The sequence below is a fragment of the Heterocephalus glaber genome, unplaced genomic scaffold, assembly GCF_053883595.1.
Source record: "Heterocephalus glaber isolate CG9 unplaced genomic scaffold, H.glaber_assembly_v1.0 deba00001454, whole genome shotgun sequence".
Classification (NCBI taxonomy): domain Eukaryota; kingdom Metazoa; phylum Chordata; class Mammalia; order Rodentia; family Bathyergidae; genus Heterocephalus; species Heterocephalus glaber.
In genome coordinates this window covers 14443003-14467738 of record NW_028258303.1, presented here as the reverse complement: position 1 = coordinate 14467738, position 24736 = coordinate 14443003, and the positions used below count along the sequence as shown (strand labels likewise).

The 24736-nt window shown below is 42.6% G+C and overlaps 1 protein-coding gene across 9 annotated transcripts in view; it reads right to left on the bottom strand.

Annotated features, from left to right (window-relative positions):
• Positions 1–24736, bottom strand: part of Fras1 (Fraser extracellular matrix complex subunit 1) — a 444408-nt gene that overhangs the window by 54294 nt on the left and 365378 nt on the right. For all 9 annotated transcript variants that reach the window (XR_015452892.1, XM_087215885.1, XM_087215884.1 and 6 more), the window contains 9 exons: positions 13828–13952; positions 13404–13544; positions 11392–11619; positions 9219–9332; positions 6932–7082; positions 5487–5646; positions 4129–4303; positions 1872–2118; positions 285–629 (listed from right to left, as the gene is read on the bottom strand). Coding sequence is in view for 8 of the 9 variants with exons in the window: in XM_087215885.1 (XP_087072011.1) it covers positions 285–629; positions 1872–2118; positions 4129–4303; positions 5487–5646; positions 6932–7082; positions 9219–9332; positions 11392–11619; positions 13404–13544; positions 13828–13952 (1686 nt within the window). In the remaining variant the exon portion in view is untranslated. The remainder of the gene's footprint in view (positions 1–284; positions 630–1871; positions 2119–4128; positions 4304–5486; positions 5647–6931; positions 7083–9218; positions 9333–11391; positions 11620–13403; positions 13545–13827; positions 13953–24736) is intronic.

Sequence of the window (24736 nt, the reverse complement as noted above, 5' to 3'; positions counted from 1 at the left end):
CACCATGTCTTCCCTTTGGACTCCAAAGGTCAGCCCATGCAATTCTAAGTCTGAACCCTCTATACCATCAAGAACCAGGTTAAGAGAAGTGGATGGAACTCTGTATTTTAATCCCTCCCATTCTTGGTCTTGATGCCTGGCAATAAATAATTTCTCAGTCCAATAATGGTGTCACTGAGGAATGGTATTTTCATTGTCTTAGGTATATTCTTAAACACAAGGAAACTGTTCAAGAAAGGGATCAGGGAGATGAACAATGGATCTGTAGAGAGGCTGCGCATTACCTGCATCCTCACTGACAGTGAAAGCCGTGTTGCCCAGGGAGACAGTGGAGGCATCATTGGGACCACTGATGAGTACCCTGGCTGTCGCCACCCTTCCAATTCGAGCATTGTCAGAAGCATCAGCCAGGGCAATCTCAAACTCCTCTTCCTCTTCATACTCGCTGTCATCAATAAGCATGACATCACAGGTGGACATGGTGACCCCAGGCCCGAATATCACACGACTCTCAGCAGACATCCCTCTCGATTTAAAATCAGAGCCTGACTCTAGAGCATATAGGCTACTTCCCATAGCTGATTTAGGGACCGTGTAGCAAACTGAAGATACAATGCTGCTTGAATCTCCTGAAAAACAAACAGCAAGAAATGCAGAGCATGTGAATAAGACATTGAATTCGAATTTATGAATCTCTGCTAACTTAGCAAGCGTGGTTCCTTCTGACACATTCTATTAGTATGTCTCTTCAAACTCTTGACAAGAAACCTTCCTGAGCTACAGTTTCTTTTAAGTCTCTGGTATAAACCACTCAGGAATTTAATATACCCCAGATACTTCCCCTAAATAACTTAAAATGGATTTCCTCTTCTGTGAATTTCATGCTCTGTTAATTCACAAGACTCATTGCCCACCCTGGAAGACCACAGCGGGTGGAAAGATAAGAGACACACTTGGCACTTTAAGGAATAAAGTAATCATGTCCTGAAGGGAGTGCCAGAAGTACAGTTCACTGCCTTTCTGAATAAACTTCTGCACTTTAATTCCCTGAGAGAAACAAGCTTGTTTAAGAAAAGAAAGACAAAACAAAATAAAACTTGCCTTTGTACAAATGACTTTACTTATTAGTGTTGCCATGTCCCTGATGACAACCTGCCCTGGGCCTGGCTTGGTGGCGCACAGCAATCAATGGGGCTTGCTTGTTCGCCAAGTAGTATTGCCCAGGGTTTGTGTAATCTACAGCGTTTGTTATACTAGTACCCAGTCAGCAGATTCAATAAAGAAACCTGACATCATCATTTACAGTCATGTGGGTTGGAATGGGGATTTTATTTCTATGAATTTTAAAGTCTCAATATTACAAAATAATAAATCTACAGTATCTTTGTTTTGACTTTCCATCTCTCAGGAATTTGTCCTTTATTTCTCACACATAGCTTATTTCTCACTTGAGCTCTAAATATGATACAGGGAAATATGACATAGGGAAATCTTTCAGTACATTTTCTGTCTTCCAAGAACTAAGGTTCTTATCCCTATAACTTCCCTCCTTGACCAACGTTACTAAATATTTTATGGATTGGGTGATTGATTAAGAACATCGAGTTAATGAATAATTTGCAAGGCTAACTATAACCAGTTTTCTAGTCCAATTTCAGAATAATGGAGGTCTAACTATGAGAGGTCTTCTGACGGTACTCACTTTTGGACACTATCATCATTCATTAGGGTTGTTCTGTGGATTGAGTCAATAAATATGAAATATATATACAAGGTGAGTTAATATAATACAAGAGCACTTGGCACATATAAGGGACTTCATGAATGTTAGCTATTATTATAGCTTCTTGTCACCTTTGGCACCAACAGACCTTTTCTTTCAATAGGTGCAAATAGAAAACCAGCACTCTCGTTGACCCGGTAGGTCTTCTTATCAAACTCTAAAGTGGGTTCATCCTCAGTGTCATTGATAATGACCTTCGCCTGGGTGAACTCCCCTAACAGGGCATATGCTGGCATGCTGAGCTCCACAGTGAAACTTTCAACATTCTCAAACACATCATCATCATTGATGACAATGGTGCAGGATTTGGTGTCCTCTCGCTCATCAAACTGCACCTGTCACGAAGGAAACAGTAAGAGTTAAAGTGTATCTCCGTGTCCCCCGCCCTGCTTTCCCAGAGCACTATAGGAAAAGAGCACAACAGGCAGAGAACTAACTGAAATAGCTGGTTCTTCTATTCCCAACTCCCTACTGTGTTGCCTGGGACACTTGGCCACCTCTTCCTGTTCTTCATATGTATATTGGGGCTGATTTATAGTATAGGGGCACAAAGGGCAGAGACAGCTCCTTCCATTTGATGACTGTAGAAAAACATGTCATAATTATTCATGTCCTGTTTTATCAACTCACCTGGGATGGCAAAAGTCATAATTTGATGACTCAATTTCCCTTCTACTTAAGCAAGTTTAGCCAGAAAGATCTCTGAACTGGGAGTATGAAATTCTAGTCTCAAGTTGTGGTGCCCTTACTTCCAGATGGGTAGCTATGAAGTGTTACACACATCAGATTCCTCACCAGCTAAATAACAATAATAACTCTCCTGCTTTTTTACATTTATTGGGAGCACTAAAAAGTTATATATAACAAAAGTACTAAAATATTTAAAAATATTAAAGTGTAAGATATTATTGTTATCATGACCGTATTACTTATATAATTACAATGGACTATATTGCATTGCACTGAATAATGGAGTTTAAATTCATGGAAAGTTAAATCCTTTGGCATTAAAATGGGCTATAGAACTATAACATGAATGAATTTAGCCAGATACAATACACATTATTTTGTATCAGGAAGGATTGGGCTGCACTTTTTGTAAATTGAGACATCTGACACGGGTTGAAAAAAAATAAGTCATACACCTTCAGGGCCACACAAATCTGAAAAACATATAACTTTAATCAAACAGAAAATTATTAGTACATACAGTATCTAATCAGTTAATCAAATTATGCTTTTATTAGGCTCCGTATTTCAAAATACCTCCACAAAAATTATCTTTTAACAGATCTCTATTTAAGATCTAGAGCACATCAGCAGCCCTTTGTCTGTCTTTGCTTGAAAAACAGAAGAACACGCACTGTCCAATCCTTTTGCTAGAAGGCTCTTTAGCTCAACTGTTCTTTCTTCATTTCTCACTTAAATTGGACATAAGTTGCCTTAGCTTGGTCCTGCTGATTCCTGAACTGAATTAAAGGACACAGCCCACTTTCTTTTCTAGAAATTTGTATGACCAAATAAATGATGAAATTACTTTGAATAAATAACTATTAAGTGCCAAGCACTGTGTCCTACATAAAAGATGACAAATATAGGGTACTTTACCTTTAAGCAGTCAGCTATTTCTCCTTTCTCTCCTCTACTTTCACTATTCCCGTTCCCTTCTGGGTGCCCAGGGCCTCACTCTCGCACACTGAGCACACGCTCTCCACTGATCTGCGCCCCGGCCTGGCCTCCTCACTTCTCTCCTTACTCGCTGTCCATTAATTTTTGTGGTCCGGCCTGTTGTTTCTAAGGCAATTCATGCTCAACATGTCCAAGGCAAAGTCCCTTCTTAGCAAGGGGCACTATCCCTCATGTCCCCTTCTGCCCACTCTAAGTCCTATCAATTCTAACCTGTTCAATCCATCTGCCTCCTCCAATTTCACTTTCTAATGGAAGCCTAAACCCTCATCATTGCTCACCCAGCCTAGTCCAAGAGCTTCCCAATGAGTCTCCTTGCCTGCTTCTTCCTTGCCTTCAGTGAGGAAGGTGAAGGGAGAAGAGGGGAGAGGACATCAGTGGCTGAGCACAGAATGGGATGCCCTGGAGACCTCTACTTGTCATAAAGTCAAGTGTAAAGACCGAGAAGCTAGATGACTACATGAACTGTGGCAGTAGCACTTCAATGTGGAGAGAGAGATTGTGAAGAACAAGCACTATGGGAGGGAACACGGGAAAGTTACTCAGGGAAGGAAGCTTATAAAAAGGAGGCGAAAGATGCCACAATTGCCTGCAGCCACATCTCAGACCTTGCTAGAGCTTTCCCGGAGCCCAGAATCGGAGGCCCCCATCCCATGCACCTGGCCAGCATACTCCACGTAGTCCTGCTGTCCAGGGTGCACGCTGACCCCAGGGCCAGAGCTAGAGCTGGCAGTGCCTTGCTCGGTGCGACACAGCACGATGGCGTACTGGTTCAGGTTCCCGGTCCTCTGCACAGTCACACTGACCGACCCTGCCTTCTCACTGACGTTGTAGCTGGAAGCACAAAGAAAGGCAGTCTCTGAAAATCTGCACCACAGCTGCTTGTACAGCACCTGTCTCCCCTTTTCGGTTATTGCTGTCAGGTATTTCAGGCCTGAGGAATTTGGTTCCTTGAAGGAGCTGTTTAAAATGTGGGAGTGTTCATTTGGAATGGCCACAAAAAGTGGACAGAGATGTGTGGATGCAGAATTTCACCTGCCCAATTGGAAGAGAGTTGAGAGTCACACAGAAGATGGATGGGGAACAGTACATGGGAGCTGTGAGCCTCGGGTCTCGGAACATGGAAAAATTGCAATTTCTCCCTAGTGTGGCAGAGTAATAAGAACTGGTCAGTGGGTTCTCAGGTTAGAGAGCTGCTCAGAAGGGTAGTAATGACTTAGGTGGGCAAGGACTGCACCAGACCTACAGAAAGTACATGAGGGAGGACAGACAGCAGCAGAGGGAATATGAGTTGGGGGTGGGCGACATAGTTAGACAAATGGAGTAACAGGGCAGAGATGGGAGGGATGGAGTTTATGCTTATGGATTTTTATTGCTTTTGTCAAGCAGGAGGCCAACTCTTGTGCTCTTAACTCCGAATAAGTATTAGGTATGGAAAAGCCAAGAGAGGAGGATGAGACGAGCTTTGTCTCCTATCACTGAGGACAGCTGTGGAACCTGGGTTTGTGTGCCAGGGCTGTGAGGATTTTAGACAAAATGCCTGAGAGGTCAGATTTTATTGCCAGCTTTGAGTGCTTTCATATGAGTTACTCCATTAAATGTTACAGCATTGTTCAGGAAAAGGGATGAATTTTACTGAATTTATTTAATTTTGGAGGAGATACATCTAAGAGGCTAAAAATCAGCAAAGAGCAAAATATTACACATGCTGAAGGTGTATGGGCAAGTTACTTAATCTTCTTCTGTTGCTATGGCTTTGCTCTGTGGGGTCAAGAAGAAAATTTGTCTCATAATCGCATACTTGCAAGTAAATAAAATGATGGACTTGCATGTCAAGTACCCAGCCAGTGCCTTGGATATAGTGTACTCAATAAATATGTCATGCAATTATTATTTTCATTATTGTTATCATCACCACTATCAACTGCTGACTAAAGCTGCTCCAAGGTGCTTCATCCTGATCTCCTCCCCTTGTCTCATTTGCTTCTCAAGAATGAAAGCATAAAAACACTTGTACCTGGTGTATTTAAAGCTGATGAGGGACCACTGGATATGGAAGGCATTGCCACTGACCACATTGGGTTTACTGTCTTTCACCAGAAACTGAAAACTATCCATCATCTCATGGATCTTCTCCTCATGCAACACATAACGAATCAGCCCCAAGTTCACATCCTCTGTGAGGGAAACAAAACAAAACAAAAACTCACTGTGAGTTCACTTCAAATTAACCTGGAGATATAAAAACAGCCTCCAGGAGTCTAACACCAGCACATTTAGTTTATTCTTCTAATGGGTTATAGGCAGAATTTATTTTCACAAGTACAAAAAATGCAGTAGTCTTAAAAAGAAATGTTTCTTCCAGGTTTTAAAATAAAATTCTGCCACCATGCAACAGAAGATCTGTGTTCTTTATATACAGAAGGCAGCCTACACTGTAAAATAAGAATCCAAGGGTCTTGACAGAAAGCACTTCAGCAGACATCTGTGGAATGTTGAAGGCTAATTTGGGAATCGACAGAGAAAGTCTCTGACCCCATCCATGTGTGTGTATCCTCATACCCAGCCTTAACTCCTTCTCCATAAGATTCTTTGGAAGGGAAGTGCTATTAAGAGAAGCTGGAGTTGGATTAAAACAACCTATATACACAAGGCACAACTAAAAAGGTCCTGGGAGAGAACACATCATGGAGGACTGGGAAACAAAAAAGGAAAAATGGAGCAGTTATTTTAAGAGGCAGTGTTGCAGTAAGTGCTCCCAACCTGGTCCACACTCAAAGGAAGACTAGAACAGTGTGACAAACATGAGAAATTAAGTACAGAATGGCCTGCTTTATGTAATTCAAAGAGGAGAATCTTTCTGTTGTACAACCTGTACATGTTGACTTTAATCTCTGGGCTGAAGGTTTTTTTTTAAACATTATAATCTGTAGAGAACAAAATATAAACCACATGGGATCACAGATTGTTCACAAAGTCTGCTTGTTGTTTCCTCTCCAGAAAACCTGGCCCAAACCTAAAGGTAGGAAGTATGATAGAGATGAATTTGTCTTTGCCAAAGTTCAGAGTAAAAGGAAGTCAAATTGACAAGGTGGACAGCTCAACATTACGGGAAGGGAAGGGGAAAGGGAAGAAAGGAAAGGAAAAATTATGTTAGAGGAAAAAAAAATGGAAACAAAGTCTATGCAAATAGGGAAGAGTGGTGGGGGTGAAGGGCGCACAGGTAATGGGGAAAAAAATAAGAACTAAGATACATCATGTTCATGTACAAACACCCAATGATAAGTGTAAATGTATTGTATACTGAAAATGTACCGATTAATATATAAATTTAAAAAAAAGGTCTGTTTGCAAACAGGTGATGTGGGCAGAATTAGTGGGAAGTGACTGTGAGTACGATGGCAGGGGCAAGGAGAACAACAGTGAAAGTTTCCCTGTTTCTAAGCCCTCCTGGGTCCCTACCCTGGGTGAACGAGGCAGCAGCACGGCCTGGTTGCAGCTTGTTCTCCACATGGCCGTGCTTGGGGCCCGATGTGATCTCATATACCAGCCGTGGGTCATCTGTGTCTGGGTCCATGGTCAGCAGTTCCTTCTTGGTGATCAGGTTGGTTGCCTGGAATAGAAACCCATTAAATTTAATTCCTGATGTGGGAATTAAAGCAGGAACAAGACCCTCTGACTCAGATTTAATTCAGTTCATTCAGTTCAATAGTGATTTACTGAGTGCATTTACTGTGCAGAAAACTCTGTCAAGACTGGAGAGGCAATGAGGGTAGAAACTTCCCAGCCTCTGCCTGCGAGCTGTCTGCACTTTATTGGGAAAGAACGACTTGTGAGCAAGGTCACTGTGGCATTAGCTATCAGAGAGACATAAAAAGAGAGCTACAGAGTTTTGGGGAGAGGGACAGATGAATTCCATCTGCAGGTGAGGAAAGAGGCATGTGATTTGAGTTTGGCCTTGAAAGAAAGCTGGAACTTTGAAAGAATGACACAATACTGAGAAGATGTCTCTTTCCTAGTTTCCAGGAGTCCCCTGCAAGGCTTAAAATTGAGTCAGATAAATACACTGCACCCTAATGTTGCACAAATATATGAGCTAAACTTTACTTTGTTCATCTGTTCATTCATTCATTCATTCATTCATTCAAATATTTAGTAAGAGCAAAATTCAGAGAAAAGTGAGGGGGTGATCAACAGTAGTAAATGTCAATAGGTTGAGTAAGCCAAGGGCAGAGAGCTAACTTTGGAATTCAGTAAAGCAGAGGACATTGGAGAATCACTAAGAGTTAGTGCAGTGGGGCAGGTGTGGGAGGTGGAAACCCAAATGGGTGGGGAAAGAATCATTCTGAATATCAAAAAATCAAATAGGGCATAGGAAGAAATTGTACTAATTTTGTTTCATTTATTTTATGAAACCTGAGCAGCTTAGAGGGAAGCTTCAGCGGAAAAGCTACAGACCACCAACTGATCAGCACCATGGAGATGGAAATAGCCATGTCCTAGGGGGACACCACCCACCAATGGAGAAATCAGTTCTAAGCTGAAATGAAGAACTGTGTATGTCCTTGGGTGGGATGCAAATTTAGTGCCTGACATGCTACTAGGTGAAAATTATGGCATGTATCTTAAAATGATCAAATTGAGAATGAGGAGATAGAGAAAAAAATTTCTAAAGTAGAATTCCTTCGAGGAATTTTGTCTACAAAAATGGGTGCATCTTTCCCACTGAGGACAGATACTAAGTTTTTTTAAATCCATCTTCTTCTCCTTGACCGCTTGCCTGCTCAGCCAGAGACACTATTTCCCAGCCACACATGAGGCCATGTGACCAATTTCTTGTCACTAGACAATGAATGCAAGAGATGTGCCCAATTTCTTTTTTTTTTCCATTAAGTTTATTGGTACATTTTAGGTATACAGTATAGTTACATTCATCATTGGGATCTTGTACCTTTACATGTTGTATCTTGGTTCTTATTTTTTCCCCTTCCCCTGCCCTCTCTTCACCACCTCCACCCTTCCCTATTTACGAAGACTTTGTTTCCATTTTTTTCCTTTTCTCATATTTTTCCTTTTACCTTCTTTCCTTTCCCCTACTCCTCCCACTTCCCCTACCCTTCTAGACTTTTTCTATTTCACAATATCAATTATACATTTTGATCCTTATTTACACTTTTAGTTTTTCACATCAAAGAAACTGTTCAGTATTTACACGTGTCCTATTTATTTCACATGAGTATGGCCTCAATGTGTATACACTTAGCTATAAATGTCACTAGTTTCTCATACTATGTGGCTGAGTAGTACTCCATTTTGTAAAAAAATAAAAATGTGCCCAATTTCTGTATCACTTGCTTAAAAGGAAGTTCCTTGCTCTCTGCCTCTCGGTGTTTCCCTTTCCTTGGGCTGGAGTATTGATGACTTTCTGGAAAAAAATTGATCATGTAGTCAACAGCAACCACCTAGTGATGGAGAAATAGTAAGATAGAATTCTCAAAAAACAGAGTGAGGGCCCTCAAGAGAGGAGCATTATAGTCTGGGACTGGGAATGTTTATGTAGTTTTGGTTGTGGAAATCTGTCCTGCACAAGAACCAATCAAGAATCCTAAGGAAACTCATAGAACTTGGCAATTTTAGGAAACTCAGCACACTTAGGGAGTGATAAACACGAACTGAACTGGAGTTCTACTCAGAAGACACTGTCACGAATAAAGACTTGGCCCCAGGGGGCACGTGGGTCAGGCCTTACCTTGCCATCCATGTACTCCAGCCATTGGAGCCCCAGGTTGGTGACAATAGTAGGGGTGCCGTCATCTACTGGGAGGATGTCCACTCGGAACTGCTGTGGTGCTGCTGTTATAATCTGTCCCGGGGCCAGAAAGGAACAGTCATCACTTGGAGACGCATGGCGTATGTTGGGCCCAGGACCTCCCAAGCTCAAACCCTTGTAGTCTGGTGATGTTTCAGAGATGCCGAGCAGACAACTGAGTCAGTTCCTATCCCTTATCAGCAGTGGCCCGAGGCCTCAGGGAGATTGTTGACTGACAAGAGGAGAACCTCATGGGAAGAAAAGCAGGAAAAAGAGGCACCTTTGCAGGACTTCAACTGCTATGGAAGTCGCTCATCAGGTACCAGTGTCTTCTTTTTGCTGCAGAGGTTGTTTGAGGTTCTGGGGATGGAACCTAACACCTCTCGAGTGCTAGGCACCTGCTGTACCCCTAAGCTGCACCTCAGTCCCTATAGCTTCTGGAACTGAAGCCAACATTGCCTTAAGATGAAATAATACACAGCTTATCTTCCTTTCAATAATGCTTATTAAAATTTTCATGAAGGCCTGATGAGGTGGGATTGTGTCAGACATGAAAAGATGTTTCTGAGGGAAGAATTTTCTTTTTTTCCTTTCCTTTTCCTATTTTTGTTCTTGTGGTTTTGTCTTGAGGCAAAGCAATCTCTACAAGGATCAAGGGCAGGAGAATGAAAGAACTTACGAGAACAAGGAGAGAAAATACAGTTGACAATCACACACACACACACACACACACACACACCACACAGGACACACACTTGAGTGTGATTCAGCTCCTTGTAGTTTCTTAGGGCAGCAAGATACTGATTTTTCAATCTAAACCACCCCGCCTTCTCAATAATTTCCACTTCAAAATGGCATAGTCCCTGGGAAGCCCTACTCTGAGATCTTGTGTTTATAAGAGGGATAGCCCTCTTGCTGCTACATCCTGAAATCCTTTTTTTCATTCTTTTGAAAGTCAAACTAACTGGAGAGCAACTACAGTGCAAGACAAAAAAACAAAAAGTGACAGCCTGCCAGGCGGTGCTGCGACACAGACATGGACATGGCAGGGAAATCCCAGGGGCCACTCACAGATGCACCAGCCAGCAGAGAATGATCTATCTATCTCTCAAGGACACAGTGGGGTCTTCTTTGAGGAAAATAATCATTCATTCCCAGCATAAGAAAGGGGCCCTGTGGGACTAACAGGGGGCTGTTCTGTGATCCTGGAGGTGTGATAGGGTGTCAGCAAGCTGCTCACTAATGTGTTCCAGCTGAGTCAGCACAGCGGTGTGGGAAGTGGGGGTGCCCCCAGCCCAGCCTGCATAGGAGGCACAGTCATTCCCAGGGAAGGTCTAGGGCCCTGCAGGAGACCTTCGAAGGGATGAAGGCACGAGTATAAATGGTGGGGAAGAAGGAGAAGAAAATCTTAAGTTTCTTTTGGACATGTGCTGGTCAGGAAGAAGTAATTCTTCCAGGCACTAAAGCTTGACAGTTGCATGACCTCAAGACGAATGCATCTTACCAGCCACACAGGCTAGGCTTAAAATGATGCCAATGATGATCATTACAGCTACGATTAACCAATGTTTCCCATGTTCCAGGGAAGGGCCTAAGCGCCCTATGCACCCCAGGAGGGTAGGTATCAACCCCATTTTACAGATGGAGAAGCTGAGACTTACAAAGACACCTAGAGCTAGAATTATATCAGTATCTCTGGGACACAAAAGCCATGCTCTTAGCTATTGTTATCATTCAAACACTTTGACTATGGTTGGACTGAGGGTCTTAATTCAAAAAGAGAAAGATGATCTAGAGTCATGTGATATTACTGAAAATCTAGGTGAAGAAAAGCCTCAAGGAGAAAGAGCATTATTAAAAATGATTGTCTTTTACTAAGTGCTCATTGTTTACCAACAGTGTTAAATACTTTATTTCCTTTGATCCTTAGACTAGGAATTTGAAGCTGGTAATTATTACTTGTGCCCATTTTACAGATGAAACACTGAGGCTTAGAGGAGTTCAGTGATTTGCCCATGGCCAACATACTAGTAAGTTAACAGAGCAGATGTAAAGATCTGAGTCTTGCCTCTGGCATGTGCTTCCAGGCCTCCTCCAGTTTCTTCCCTCTCACCTCTTTTCCTCCTTCCTCGATGATAAAGAAAGGGTTTGTCCCATCAGAGACCGTGAAGGCGAACTGGTCACTGAGGGAGTTGCTGCCATCGTGTCTGTAGCTGATCCGGTTCTGGTAGATGTCTTCCATGGTGAAGGAGGTGGTCAGGTGGGAGTGCTGCCCCCTGCTGGTCCTCTCGATTGTGCCGTGGCGTGGGGGCTGCACCACTCTGAATGTGACAGAGTCCGCCTGCCCAGGAGAGAAGAGCCTTAGGGAAAGTGACTCATGACAGAAACCAGATGAGTGGGTAGTGGCCAACGGCTGGCCAGGGGGACAGAACCTAAAGACATCTATCAAATAAGGGGATCATCCTCTCTCTCTTCTCTCTCTCTTGTCAGCATGGGGGTTGAAACCAGGGTCTTCACAGTGAACTATAACCAGTCCTTTTCATTTTTATTTCTTTAAATTTTGAGATAGTATCTTGCTAAGTTATTAAATTACTCAGGCTGGGCTCAAAATTGTGATCCTCCTGCCTCAGCCTCCCAGAGTGCCAGGATTACAGGTCTGTGCCACCATCCCAGATTGAAAGCCTGCACTTATTTTTATTAGTGCATGTTTGTGACACCTAGTGAATACATTCATTGTGGGGATTTGGTGCATACACATGCTGCATCCTAGTCCTTTTTACTTCTTCCCTTGCTCTCCCTCCCTACTTCTTCTATCCCTAGAGGTCCTTCCCATCAACAAAAGGCTCTGAATTTTTAAGCTGATAGGAAATAGACCTTTTAAAAACTGCTTATTTCCTTTCTGTCCATTTCCCTTACTTTTTTCCAAACTCTGTATATAGAATCCCATATACATCAGAACAGAAGCTAAGTCTCATTTCTAGTTGCTTCTTCTAAGGTGTTATGTCAAAGAAAAAGAAAGGCATAAAACCTTGCTCAAGATTTTCCAGTGTATTCCCACCACTTAGTGTAAAATAAAAGTTCAGACATGAACCAACAAGGCCCACTGAGACCTGGTCTCAGGGCCCCTCTCTGGCTTCACTCTTCTCCACTGCTTGTCTTCTGGGTTACAGCCTCTTGGCTTCTTGCAACCTTTGAATTATTCTCAGGATCTAAAAACACTTGGCCACAGTGCCTTTGCACTTCTAGCTTCTCTTCCTGGGAAGTAAATTCTCCCAGGCAACTGCATAGCAAGCTCTTTCTCTTAATGATATCTCTGCCCAAATGTGGCCTCCTCAGAGACGTCTTCCCTAACTGCTGTCCAAAATAGCACACAAATTCATCCCTGTCTCTTCTACTTCACTTTACTTTTCCTCATAACACTTATATTCAGCATGATCTGTTCTTTCTCTACTAACTTTCTCCTCAACAAAGGTTGTAAACGCCCAAAGCCTGACACTGTATCTGTTTTGTTCACAGCTCTGCCTTTAGCATCTAGAGCAGAGCTGAGAACTTAGTAAGGTAATAAGCATTTGATGAAAGAATGAATGGGTGTTGGCACAGAGCAGGGTGGCAGCAGGCTTTATAAGAGTGAATCTGTGCCCAGAGTTTAAGAACTGGACTCGGAGCATCAGGAGAATGAGAGCTCAGTCTCCACATGACTTGTGTCACTGGGCAAAGCCTTTGAGGATACTCAGATCATGATGATGAGTTTTCATCAGAAGTCCGGATCAAGGAGACGAGATGGAGAAAATGTGCAGAAGCGTAGAAAATCCCTGTGCACTTTAATAGGGAATAACAGAAACATTGCGTAAAATGTGACCTACTTGGTTTCCTCTGAATCATAATAAAAAGCTATCGTGTTAAGAGGACTGTCACATGTAATTAGGAGAGAGAATGACTCTGTTTAGGGTTGTGGGAAGGATTTAAAAACAATTCAACCGTGACATCTTAGTGCCTCTGTTCCAGAAGGTCAGGGTGGCTTCTGGTTTTGATCCTTCAGGGATGGCTGCACTTGCCTGCTACCCACAGGATGCACAATCACAAAGCAGTGGCAGCTACCAGAGCCAGCTCCCCCAGACCTCGCACCTGTGTGTCTGCATCCACCGCCTTGAGCTCGAACTCTGTGATGATCTTCTGTACGCCCTCCTGTACCCGCATCCCCCAGTTCCTCACCACAGGCAGGGAATCATCCACAGGGTAAATGGTGATATGGAAAGTCTGAGTCACCTAGGATGGCAAAAAAGTGCAGCTGGAACATCTGTCTCCAGGACCACCCCACTCGTGGAGGGTAGGTGCTCTTGATTTCTCCTCCTCACCACTGCTGGCCTGCAGGAGCCCAAGAATGAGGACTCGGGCTGGAGGCCAGGCAGCAGTCAGAGGCTCCTCTGCTTCTTGCTGAGAGCAGAGGAAAATGATGCTTTCAGGTCACCAATCTCTCTGCTTACTCTTCTCAAAGAAGACAGAAAGGAATCAACACTCACTCGGGCATGGAATCCAAGCCCTCACCCACCTCATTGATCCCATCTGACAGCACAAAGCTGAAGGCATCAGAATGCTTCTCAGTCTTGCTGGAATGGACATAATGAACATTTTGCAGAGTCAGGTCAGCTTGAGTGAAGGAATCAATCTGGACACCTAGTGGAAAGGGAGGAGAAACAGGAAGGGAGTCAAAATGCTAGTCACACTAGGGAAATGTCATGCTCCCACCAGGGAGGACCTTTTGCATTTTCCATACAGTCTGCAGGGTCTGCCTTCGAAGACCTTGTGGTAGGTTGTGTGGATTTTTCCTACAGTGGCATATGTTCTGCGAGAGCACATGTTAACTTTGTTATTGAGGCTTCTGCTGTGTGCCAAGCCAACAGCAGGTGTCCATTAAACATTACTCTCCATCCTCTTGGGGTTGATGTATAAAGGTAAAATCTGTGAAAGATAGAGCCACTGGCTTATTTTCCAAATCCCTCTCTCATAAGTTTTACATTTCCCTATAACCTCAAAGTCCTTTCTGAAAATCTGCCCTAACTTTTAATATTGTGTCATGGTTTAGCTTTTGTACACTGGAGTTATAAATCTTGGGCACACACAGCATTGTTTCTGTCATTAGTGAGCTATCTCTGGTGTTATGGCTTGTGTCTAGATGTCCCCCCAAAGCCTCAGGCAGTCATAAGCGGAGCTTTTTCAGAGAAGGCTGAATTTAGAGTGTGTGACTGATTCATGGTACAATGCTAGGATTAAGGGTGCTAGGATTAAGGGTGGGTGATTACTGAATCAGTCCACTGATTTGTCTGGCACCACCCTAATCTCGGTAGCCTAAATAAAATATAAAAGGGGCAGAAAAAAGCTGCTAAGGTCCCCTTGCTTGCTTTTTTACCTTCTGCGCACCATGAACTGCTCTTCCTCTGCAATGTCTGTCTATTATGCTACCCTGTCTTGGAGCCAGCCAGTTATGGACTGAAACCTCCACAGACTGTGAGCTAAATAAACCTTTCTTCCTCTAACTTTGGGTATCTGGCATTTTGCCTAAGCAATGAGAAAAGTAACTAAGACATACCTGGCTACCATAATTTCACTGGATATCTCTCAAGGTCCTTTGCCATTCTCATGTCTGTGATTCTAGCTTCTCTATACTATTGTAGCCAGTCAGGCAGTAACAAAACCTACTTTATGACTTTGGGATGTGAATAATCATTTATATCAAATTGAAAACGACCTAGAAAAACAATACTCTTTCTTAATATGATATAGGAAAAAATCATGTTAAATCTATTTACTGTGACATTTTAAAAGAACAAAAAGCTAAAGCAATTTGAAATAATGGTAAGGAATCTCACAAATGCACAATATCTCTATGATGTAAGATGTCTAAGAACATTTAGCAAAACAGTCCAGAATCCATATCTTAGGGGGCTCATATTGTGCTGCCAGTCAAGCCTGAAACAAAATCATATCTTTCAGTCCCCTGGCATAAACTCTTCCTGATTCTAGGGATAGGAGAATTCATAGATTTAATCTATTCCTTAAATTTGGCCCTGAAATTCATTCGCTACATCCTGGGATTTATTGTTTTTCAATGTTGATCCTGGCAGAAAGCAGTTTGGCTTTTCTATTAAGTAAAAACAACAGAGACTCTACTTTGTTATATATTTAAGTATGACATCAGTATCACTGCTTTCTTTTCAAAAAGGCAAATAATCAACCCCCATGGCTTACATTTGCATGTCTTTTTATCATCTGAAATATGTCACCCAAATACAAGAAACTTCTGAATACTGGGGCATTAATTTTCTGATGAGGCATTTTATATTTCCGTGCTTGCTACATCAGTTTTTGACAGGCAAGAAATGCAGTTCCCTGTCTTATTGCTTTGTCTTGTGGCTGTGGACAGAAATCCATACCATTCTTTAAAAATTGAATAACTTCAGACTGGCTGCACTGCAAAATTTAAATCTCTTCCTCTCACTGTGGATACGTCCTCCCAGTTCATGGGAAAATACTTGTCTGGCATCTCACAATCAACTGGTCACCTAATTCAGTGTGGCCTTTATGCAAGTCTGAGACATTATGACTAAGATTTTGCCTTCCTAGTGGGAAGGAGGCTCTGGGATTGATTCTTTTAAACATTTTTTTTTTTTTTTGCCGATTTCTTTTATTTTATTTTAGTTTTTTGTATTAAATTCTTTTATTGGTACATTGTAGGTATAGAACACAATTACATTTCTCATTGGGAACTGTACCTTTATATAATGCATCTTGGTTCTTATTTTTTCCCCATTCCTAGCCCTCTCTTCACGCCCTCCACCCTTCCCTATTTACAAAGACTTTATTTCCATTTTTTCCATTTCTCAGCATTTTTCCTTTCCCTTCTTTCCTTTCCCCTGCCCCTCCCACTACCCCTACCCCTTTGGACCTTTTCTTCCTATTTTACATTATCGATTATTCATTCTAATAATTGGTACATTTTAGGTATACAATATAATGACATTCATCATTGGAAATTTGCACCTTTACATAGTCTCTCTTGGTTCTTGCTTTTCACCCTTGCCCAGCCCTCCCTTCAACCCCTCCAGCCCTCCCTATTTACAAAAATTCTGTTCCTATTTTTCCATTTTCTCATATTAATCCCATTCCCTTCTATCCTTTCCCTTAGCCCTCCCACTTCCTTCCCCTTTGCCCCTTTTCTTCCTATTTCACATGACCTATTATACATTTAGTCCTTATTTACATTTTCAGTTTCTCACACCAGAGAAACTATTTGGTATTTACACATCTGTGTCCTATTTATTTCACTTAAGAGTATTGCCTCAATGTGCATCCACTTAGCTATAAATGTCTCTAATTTCTCATTTTTTATGGCTGAGTAGTACTCCATTTTATAAAAAAAAGCACATTTTCTTTATCCAGTCTCCAGTTGATGGGGATTTGGGCTGTTTCCAAGTTTTAGCTATTACAAACTGTGCTGCTATGAACATGGGTGCACATATATCACTGTGGTATGATTCTTTTAATTCTTTGGGGAAGATCCCCAGCAGTGGAATAGCGGGGTCAAATGGGACTTCCAGTCCTAGTTCTTTGAGGTATCTCCATACTGATTTCCACAGTGCTTGCACCAGTCTACACTCCCACCAGCAGTGGAGCAGGGTTCCTCTTTCCCCACAGCCCCGCCAGCATTTCTTATTGGTTGATTTCATGATAGCAGCCATTCTTACTGGAGTGAAGTGGAATCTCAGCATTGTTTTCATTTGCATCTCTCGAATGACCAGTGACGTTGAACATTTTTTCATGTATTTATTTGCTATTTCTACTTCTTTGTCTGAGAAATGTCTGTTCATTGCAGATGCCCATTTTTGGATTGGGTCTTTAAATTTGGGGGGTCTGATCTTTTAAAGTTCTTTATAGATTGGAGATAGTAGACCTTTGTCTGAGGAAGAGCAGGTGAAGATTTTTTCCCACATTGTGGATTGTCTGTTCACACTGCTGGTGGTTTCTCTTGCTGTGCAGAAGCTTTTTAATAAGAAGAGATCCCATTTGTTGATTGTTTGTGCTAGTTCACAGGCAACTGAGGTTTTGTTCATAAAATCTTTTCCTACACTGATGTCTTCAAGGGTCCTACCTAACCTCTGTTCCACCTGGTTCAGAGTTTCTATTTTAATATTTAGATCTTTAATCCATTTTGATTTTAGTTTAGTGCATGGTGAGAGATACAGGTCTAGTTTTAATCTTTGGCAAGTTCAAGCCCAATTTTTCCAGCACCATTTATTAAAGAGGCTATCTAGGCAAAAAGAGCTTGGAGTGACATATTCCAAGCCCTAAAAGAAAACAGCCTCCAACCCAGATTGATGTACCCTGCAAAACTAGCTTTCAAAATTGATGGAGAAATAAGATACTTTCATGACAAAGAGCACCTTAGGAACTTCGTGAATACCAAACCAGCACTCCAAAGAATTTTACACAATAGCCTAGGAACAGACATTGAGGATCACAACCCCAGGAAGCAAAGCAGAATGAACCCATCTGGCATGACAAGAAATTAAATGTAAAGGGGGAGAACCCAACAAAAAGAAAAAGTCATGGCAATGACAAGTCAATACGTTTCAGTTATAACCATCAACGTTAATGGTCTCAATTCACCAATCAAAAGAAATAGAATGGCAGAATGGGTCAAGAAGCAAAATCCAACAATATGCTGAATACAAGAAACACACTTAATTCAAAAGGAAACTCAAAGACTGAAAGTTAAAGGGTGGAAAACAATACTGCATGCGACAGGAACCCGAAGAAAAGCAGGAGTAGCTATCCTCTTGGCAGATCAAGTAGATTTCAAACCAACACTAATTAAGAGAGATGAAGAAGGACACTACATCCTTGTAAAGGGAAGAATCCAAGAGGAAGAGATGACAATCATAAATATCTATGCACCAAACACTAGTGCACCCAACTATATAAAACAAATACTAACGGACATGAAAAGCCATATATGCACCAATACAATTGTAGTGGGGGACCCCAACACCCCACTGTCACAAATAGATAGATCAACTAGACTAAAAATAAGTAATGAAATACTAGAACTCAATCAAACTCTTGAACAAATGAACTTAACAGATGTTTACAGAGTCTTCCACCCCACAAAATCAGAATACACATTCTTCTCAGCTGCACATGGGTCATTCTCCAAAATAGACCACATACTCACACATAGAACATGTTTAAGTAAGTGCAAAGGAATTGAACTTTCAAACATTTTTTAATTGAAGTAAAATTGACATATAATAAACTGTACATATTTGAAGTACACAATTTCACAAGCTTTGGCACTCCCACGAAACTACCATCTGAATCAAAACAGTAAGCACATCCATTACTTGAAAAATGTCAAATGACACTTCAAAATCTTCCCATCCTTCCATTTTCCATCCTTTACCGCATCCCAAAGTAACCAATGAATTGTTTCTATCAACATAGATTGGTTCTTTACTTTTTTATAAATAGAATCATACAGTATGTACTACTTTGTGTCTGGTTTCTTTCATTTAGCATAATTAGTTTGAGATTCAGCGTGTATTAATAGTTTATTCTTTCTAAAAACTGAGTAGTATTCCACTGTGTGGATACATTATAATTTGTTTATTCATTCATCTCCTGATGGGCATTTGGACTTTCAGTTTGGGGCCACAACAAATCAAGCTGCCAAGATAATTTGTGCACAATAATGTTTCTATGTATGGACATCAGTTTTCATTCTTCTTGGGTAAATCTCTAGAAGTGGAATGGCTGGAATATATACTAGTTATATGCCTAATTTTTCATTTGAGTTTATTGGTACATTTTAGGTATACATTATGATCACATTCATCATTGAGAATCTGTGCCTGTACATGATATATCTTGGTTCTTATTTTTTTCATTTCCTTGCCCTCCCTTAAACTCTTCCACCCCTCCCTATTTACATAAGCTTTGTTTCCTTTTTTCCTTTCCCCTACTCCCCCTCCCTAGTTCCCCTCCCCTTTTGAACATGTTCTTCCTCTTTCATAATATCTATTATGCATTTTGGTCCTCATTTGCACTTTCAGTTTCTCACATCAGAGAAACAATTCGATATTTACACAGGTGTGTCCTACTTATTTCACTTAAGAGTATGGCCTCAAGGTGCATCCATTTAGTTATAAATGACTCTAGTTTATCTTTCTTTATGGCTGGCTAGTACTCCATTTTATAAATATATACTTAATTTTGAGGGAACTGCCATGCTATTTTTTTTAAAGTGGCAGAAACATTTTATATACTCACTGAAAGTACCTGAGAGTTCTAGGCTTAATGGGTATAATGCTATGTCAGGCTTGCTAATATATGTTGGAGTAACAACTCTGGGAGGTTTTTAAATTGTTTCTTCTAAAGTACTTTTTAAACTGCAGCCTCTTTATTATCAGAAATGCTGATTTTGAGGGGGTTTTCTGTTATTTAAATCATATCTATACTTTCATGCCAGAGGGTAACAAGCCGGTGTGAAACAGGTGCTTCAAGAGAACAAGGATGTTTCTGGCTTCTTGTTTTGTTTTTTCGGTACCGGGTATCGAACTCATGACCTTGTGCTTGCAAGGCAGGTGCGGTACCACTGAGCTAAATCCTCGGCCCCTCTGGTCTCTTCATTGATGCGCACCTACAACAGTGCAGGGGACACAGAAGGTGCTCAACCACACCTGGTGAATGTATTTAAGTTCAAGGACTATAATCTGTATCTAAGAGGTTCTATTGAACACGGATTTTCCATTCCTATATACTTTTTATTTTAAAAATTTTAACCTTCCTAATTGGGTTTTGAAAGGCACCGGCTACTCACTTGCTGGCAAGGTGATGATACATTTCCAGTGATATATTTCCCTACTGGCTGTCACAGCAGGGACTTGCTTTTTGAAATACTTGAAGGCTTTTAATCCCATGGAAAGTGTTTTTAGTCACCAACATGCTGGGTAAACCATGTCTCTGCCATTACAGAGACCCACATTAACCCTGCTGGTTTTCCAGTCCCTGGTAGACCTCCCCTTTCTGCTGTCTGGGTCACATAAGCTACAAGTCATACAACATAGACTCTTATTTTATTTTACCTTTTTATTGTATTTTATCTTTAAAATCTTTAAAACTAAAACAGTATAGTCACTTCAGCAGCAGCAGATAAAGTGGCAGATGACAACATTTGATCTTATTTGATCTGTGCAGTAGTGGTCCTGTTTGAAGATACGTGGATTCTGCAGTATGTTTAATAAAGGAAACTGAGTGGACGTACTAACAAGAGAACTCTATATCTGGCGAATAAAAATAACATTTCATTTGGTGGTTCTCAAACTGCTTAAACCACAGTCATAACTAGTCAGCCAGCAGTGGAGAAGTGCTCCCTCCTGCAGTCTTACCGTGGAGGAGACTGTCCTGTATAGACCAGCCTTCTAAAAGACATAAACTAGCAAAGAACTGGACTCAGAGTGGTAAGACCCAGAGTACACAGCTGAGGGAATTTTCTCTCCCCAGAGCTCATTCACCCCAGGAGGCAGCCTGAACGCAGGGATAGTCTGTTCATGGGGCTGCTCGGTCAAAGCCCCTGATATTACCCTGAAACCCTCACTTTGACCTCTCGCCTTCTAATGGTGTAGTGCAGTGCAGTGTGCTCCTCGGCACATGCCACATGGGCTCTCACAGTGCTGCTGCTCCATTCTGAGACCTGGGTCAGGGATGTCACGGCTTCTGAGCAAAATGCCCACTTCCCTGAGGACTTTCAGAAGTGAATTTAAGAGGCCAACAACTATGTTAATTAACTGAGTGAGGGGAAGGGAAGAGACACTTACTGGAAAGGAAGTACACCTCATCAGCAGCTTTCACTTAGGTCCTTCAGGAAGGGAGGGCTTGGCCTTAAGTACAAAGTACAATGTGGGAAAGTTGGGTGTAGCACTGTGATGAGTTAACTCTTAGCAAGAGATCATTCCTTGGATGCAAGACTTCACAACAGCCAGGGGACCCTTAAGACTTCTAGGCTCCTCCTGGAGAGTCCTCACGTTCATGAGTAAGTCATTTGCCAATTAGTAAGGAGCTGATGAGGGTACCCTTTGTTGAGGGTAGAACAACAATCATTTGCTTGGTTTCATGATTTAAGAGCAAGATCACCTCCTGAGGTGAATAAGCAGCTCTCAGACTGGTGGAAAAAACACTCTGGAGCTCCTCTCAAGTCCCCAAGAGGGCAGGAATGGATACATCTCCTATCCCATGACTAGCAGAGGCTAAAGCTATGTGTTGTGCACCACACTGCTCTTCAATCAGTGCTGGTCATAAACAGAATCAGGAAGACCTGCCACTGGTGTCTTCTGTTACATGTTCTGTGGTTCGGGAGCCAAATCCTGCCTGCCCTTGCTAAGCATGAAGCCTTCATCTGAGTGGCTCAGGTTTGCCTTCCAGTGGTCTCAACAAGGATGACTGCACTCACTGATGTAAAAAGGGGCCACCTGGCTGCTCATCCACAGAGGACCTTTCCAAGGTTCCCTAAATGCTTTTAGGAATTCTGACACATAAGGGACTTTCCTTGGCCTGCCCAAGAAGCCACTCTGTCCCTTCAGGACAGTATACTGTACTGGTAAGGGGAAAGTCCTCTCTAAGGTATCAGAAACAGCACCTACTAATTCTTCCTGAAGCACCTGGGGATTGTGGGGACATGAAAACAATAAGGTGTTGAGAGTTGCAGGCTGTAAGGTTATTTAATGGAGCCATGGTGACACAGTACCTGCTGTACTGGAAATACAGTAAGTCCCTAAACTTATGAACATTTGAGTTGCGAACTTTCACAGACATGAATGGACCTCGCATTAGGAACATTTGTAGATGCAAACAAATCATGGAAGTACCTCAGATGTCTGCCAGATATCATCACAGTTGTGCTGCTGTGTGCTTACTGTGCAGTGCACAGAATGCCATCCAGTGCTACAGGATCAGCTACGATGGCAAAAGAAAAGCCACTACCCAGACATCACTGGATCATTTTTTCAGGAGGGTAGACAGAAATGAATCCATCACAAAGCCTGTGTCATCAGCATCAAGTGGGAGTGAAATTCTATCTCGCCCTCTATCTCCTATTGCTGATGGTCTTCAGCCCCGCCATCTCCTGCCGACCCCTCCTTCCCCAGTGAGTAATTAATTCTGTTCTTGTCAATTCACTCCATGTGATCCCCTAGATGCTGTAATGTACCACCATTTTAAGGTAACTGTAAAAGTTAAAATAGTTTATGGTATTTTTGTATGTGTGTTTGGTTTTTCTATGCTTTACACTGTATATTTGTGTCAAAGGTATATAAGACTCACTTTGGCTTATGAACGAATCCAACCTACAAATGTTCTCCCGGAATGGAACTCATTTGTGAGTTGGGGACTTTCTGTAATGAAACTCAAGACAGGGACTCAGTTCTGGATCAGGTGCCATGGTCACTGTTTCTCATCAAGAGCACTACTGGCCTTTAGGCAAATATTTGGCTCAGGAATTCACCTATTCATTTAGGACAGTCAGCACCCACATTTGTGTCCTCAAAAGGCTTGTTCAGCTACCACTGCTCCCCTCATCTGAGTCAGGGTGACAACCGTACGCCCTCTCCCTCCAGAACCGATGTTGTGCTGGAGATCACTATATTCCAGCATCAGTCTCCCCCAGCTTAAACCATAGGATTCCTGACCACTGGGCCAGTTAGAGCGATGTGTCAGCTACCTCTCAGCCTTGTGAATATGACCACAGAAAAACGAGTGTTCTCCAAGCAATGTGACTAAAAGAGAAATGGACGTGGGTTCCTGTGGCCAGATCTTCCTTCCTGCTGGTGGGAAAACAGTTGCAGTAGAGTTAGGAATGGGAGCCTTTTGTTGAGGATCTCTGAGCCAGCTATCTCTGGATAATTCTGTGAGAGAAAATGAATTTCTAGTTTAAGCTAGTGTATTTTGAAGTCTCTTAGCTTCCATCTTAGTTAATACTACTGTTTATTCCAACTTATTCCAAATTCTGAAGAGAAGAGTCTTTGGGGTCTAGGGGAGGAGGGAAGCTCTGCAGTGAGATGTGGCCCCTGACCTCGGAGGACAGCATACACAGGGACTGGATCCAGGTTTAGCCTTTCCTCTATTAGGAAGCTCAGGCCTGTCTCTGGCAGGGGTCCAACAGGCACATAGCGGCCAACAGCTCCTCAAGGGAAGAAAAGAGGACTTCCATCAGGGTGAGGGCAAGTCCACAGCATGGGAAGCCATCAAGTGTCACCAGTGTCTGTCCACACTGAGGGCCAATGCTAACTCTAGGAGGCTTCTGGCCCCTAAAGAGCTCAGAGCCACACTGAGGACACTGGCCCACAAGGGTTTCCTGTGCTTTTGGGAAGAACAGGCCCCACCCCAACCTAAACTCCTGCTGGCCCCAGCCTCACCCAGTGAGACACGGGCTGTCTTCTATGCCATGGAGGGCTGCCTTCAGAAAGGCTGAAGAGCCCTCTAAGTGTCCCTCCTCCAAAGCCAGCCTTCCACAGGTAAAGAGAATCAAATCCATGAAAATGGTCTCACTTGAGGGGAGAGAAGGAAAGAGGATCCTGGCTAAGTGCAAAGGAATGGCTCAGGGTGGGGTTGGGTGCCCCACCTTATTGGCAGTGGGGAAGATAAAGAGAACTGGGTTGGATCCTCATATCTACTCTCCTTAGAGTTACTGGAAAGAGGCTGATTAGGAGAAACTGGCAGGGATGGGGAAGCACCTGAATTAGGAAGCTGGGCCTGTCAGGAAAGAGCATGTAAGGGAAGCAGAGCATCCCTCCACTGTTGGAGTGGGGAGGAGTGTGATCCCACCAGAGCTGGCTTGGTCTTGGCAACCAGCTTCAAAGCCTGAGAGATGTGAAAAAGAAAAGGTGAATTTGACCACCTGGCACAGGACTCTTGAGCAGCCTGGGGTCAGAGGAAAGCAAGAGCTGGGAGGTTCCAGGAGGGTACCTGGCAGCACCTTGCCCAAAGCTCAGAGCTTTTGAACTCTCTGTGCAGTGTGCATGCAGCTGCCTAACACAACAGCCAGACCTACCCTCACACTGTTGGAGAGCTATAGTCAGCAACCTGACAAAATTCTGGCAGAAGCAATTAGTGGATGCAGCCAAGGTCTTAGAGGTGCTGATCTGCATACAACCCCGGGAACTTTGGGACAAAGAAGAAGGTTTCCTCTGCTTTAATCTTCTTACTCTGCATTAGAGACTTTAGCCAATCTGTCCATTCCTCCACAAAGCCTCCTGCATACAGGAGGTTAGACAGGACCCACCACCTCTCCATCAGCCTGGACCCCACAAGACTTCTCCCTCACCCCCTCCACCAGTCATACGCCTCCTTTCGAAAGCTTATCTCTCACCACCCTTCCTCCTATTCACCTGCTGTAGCCACACTGCGTTCTT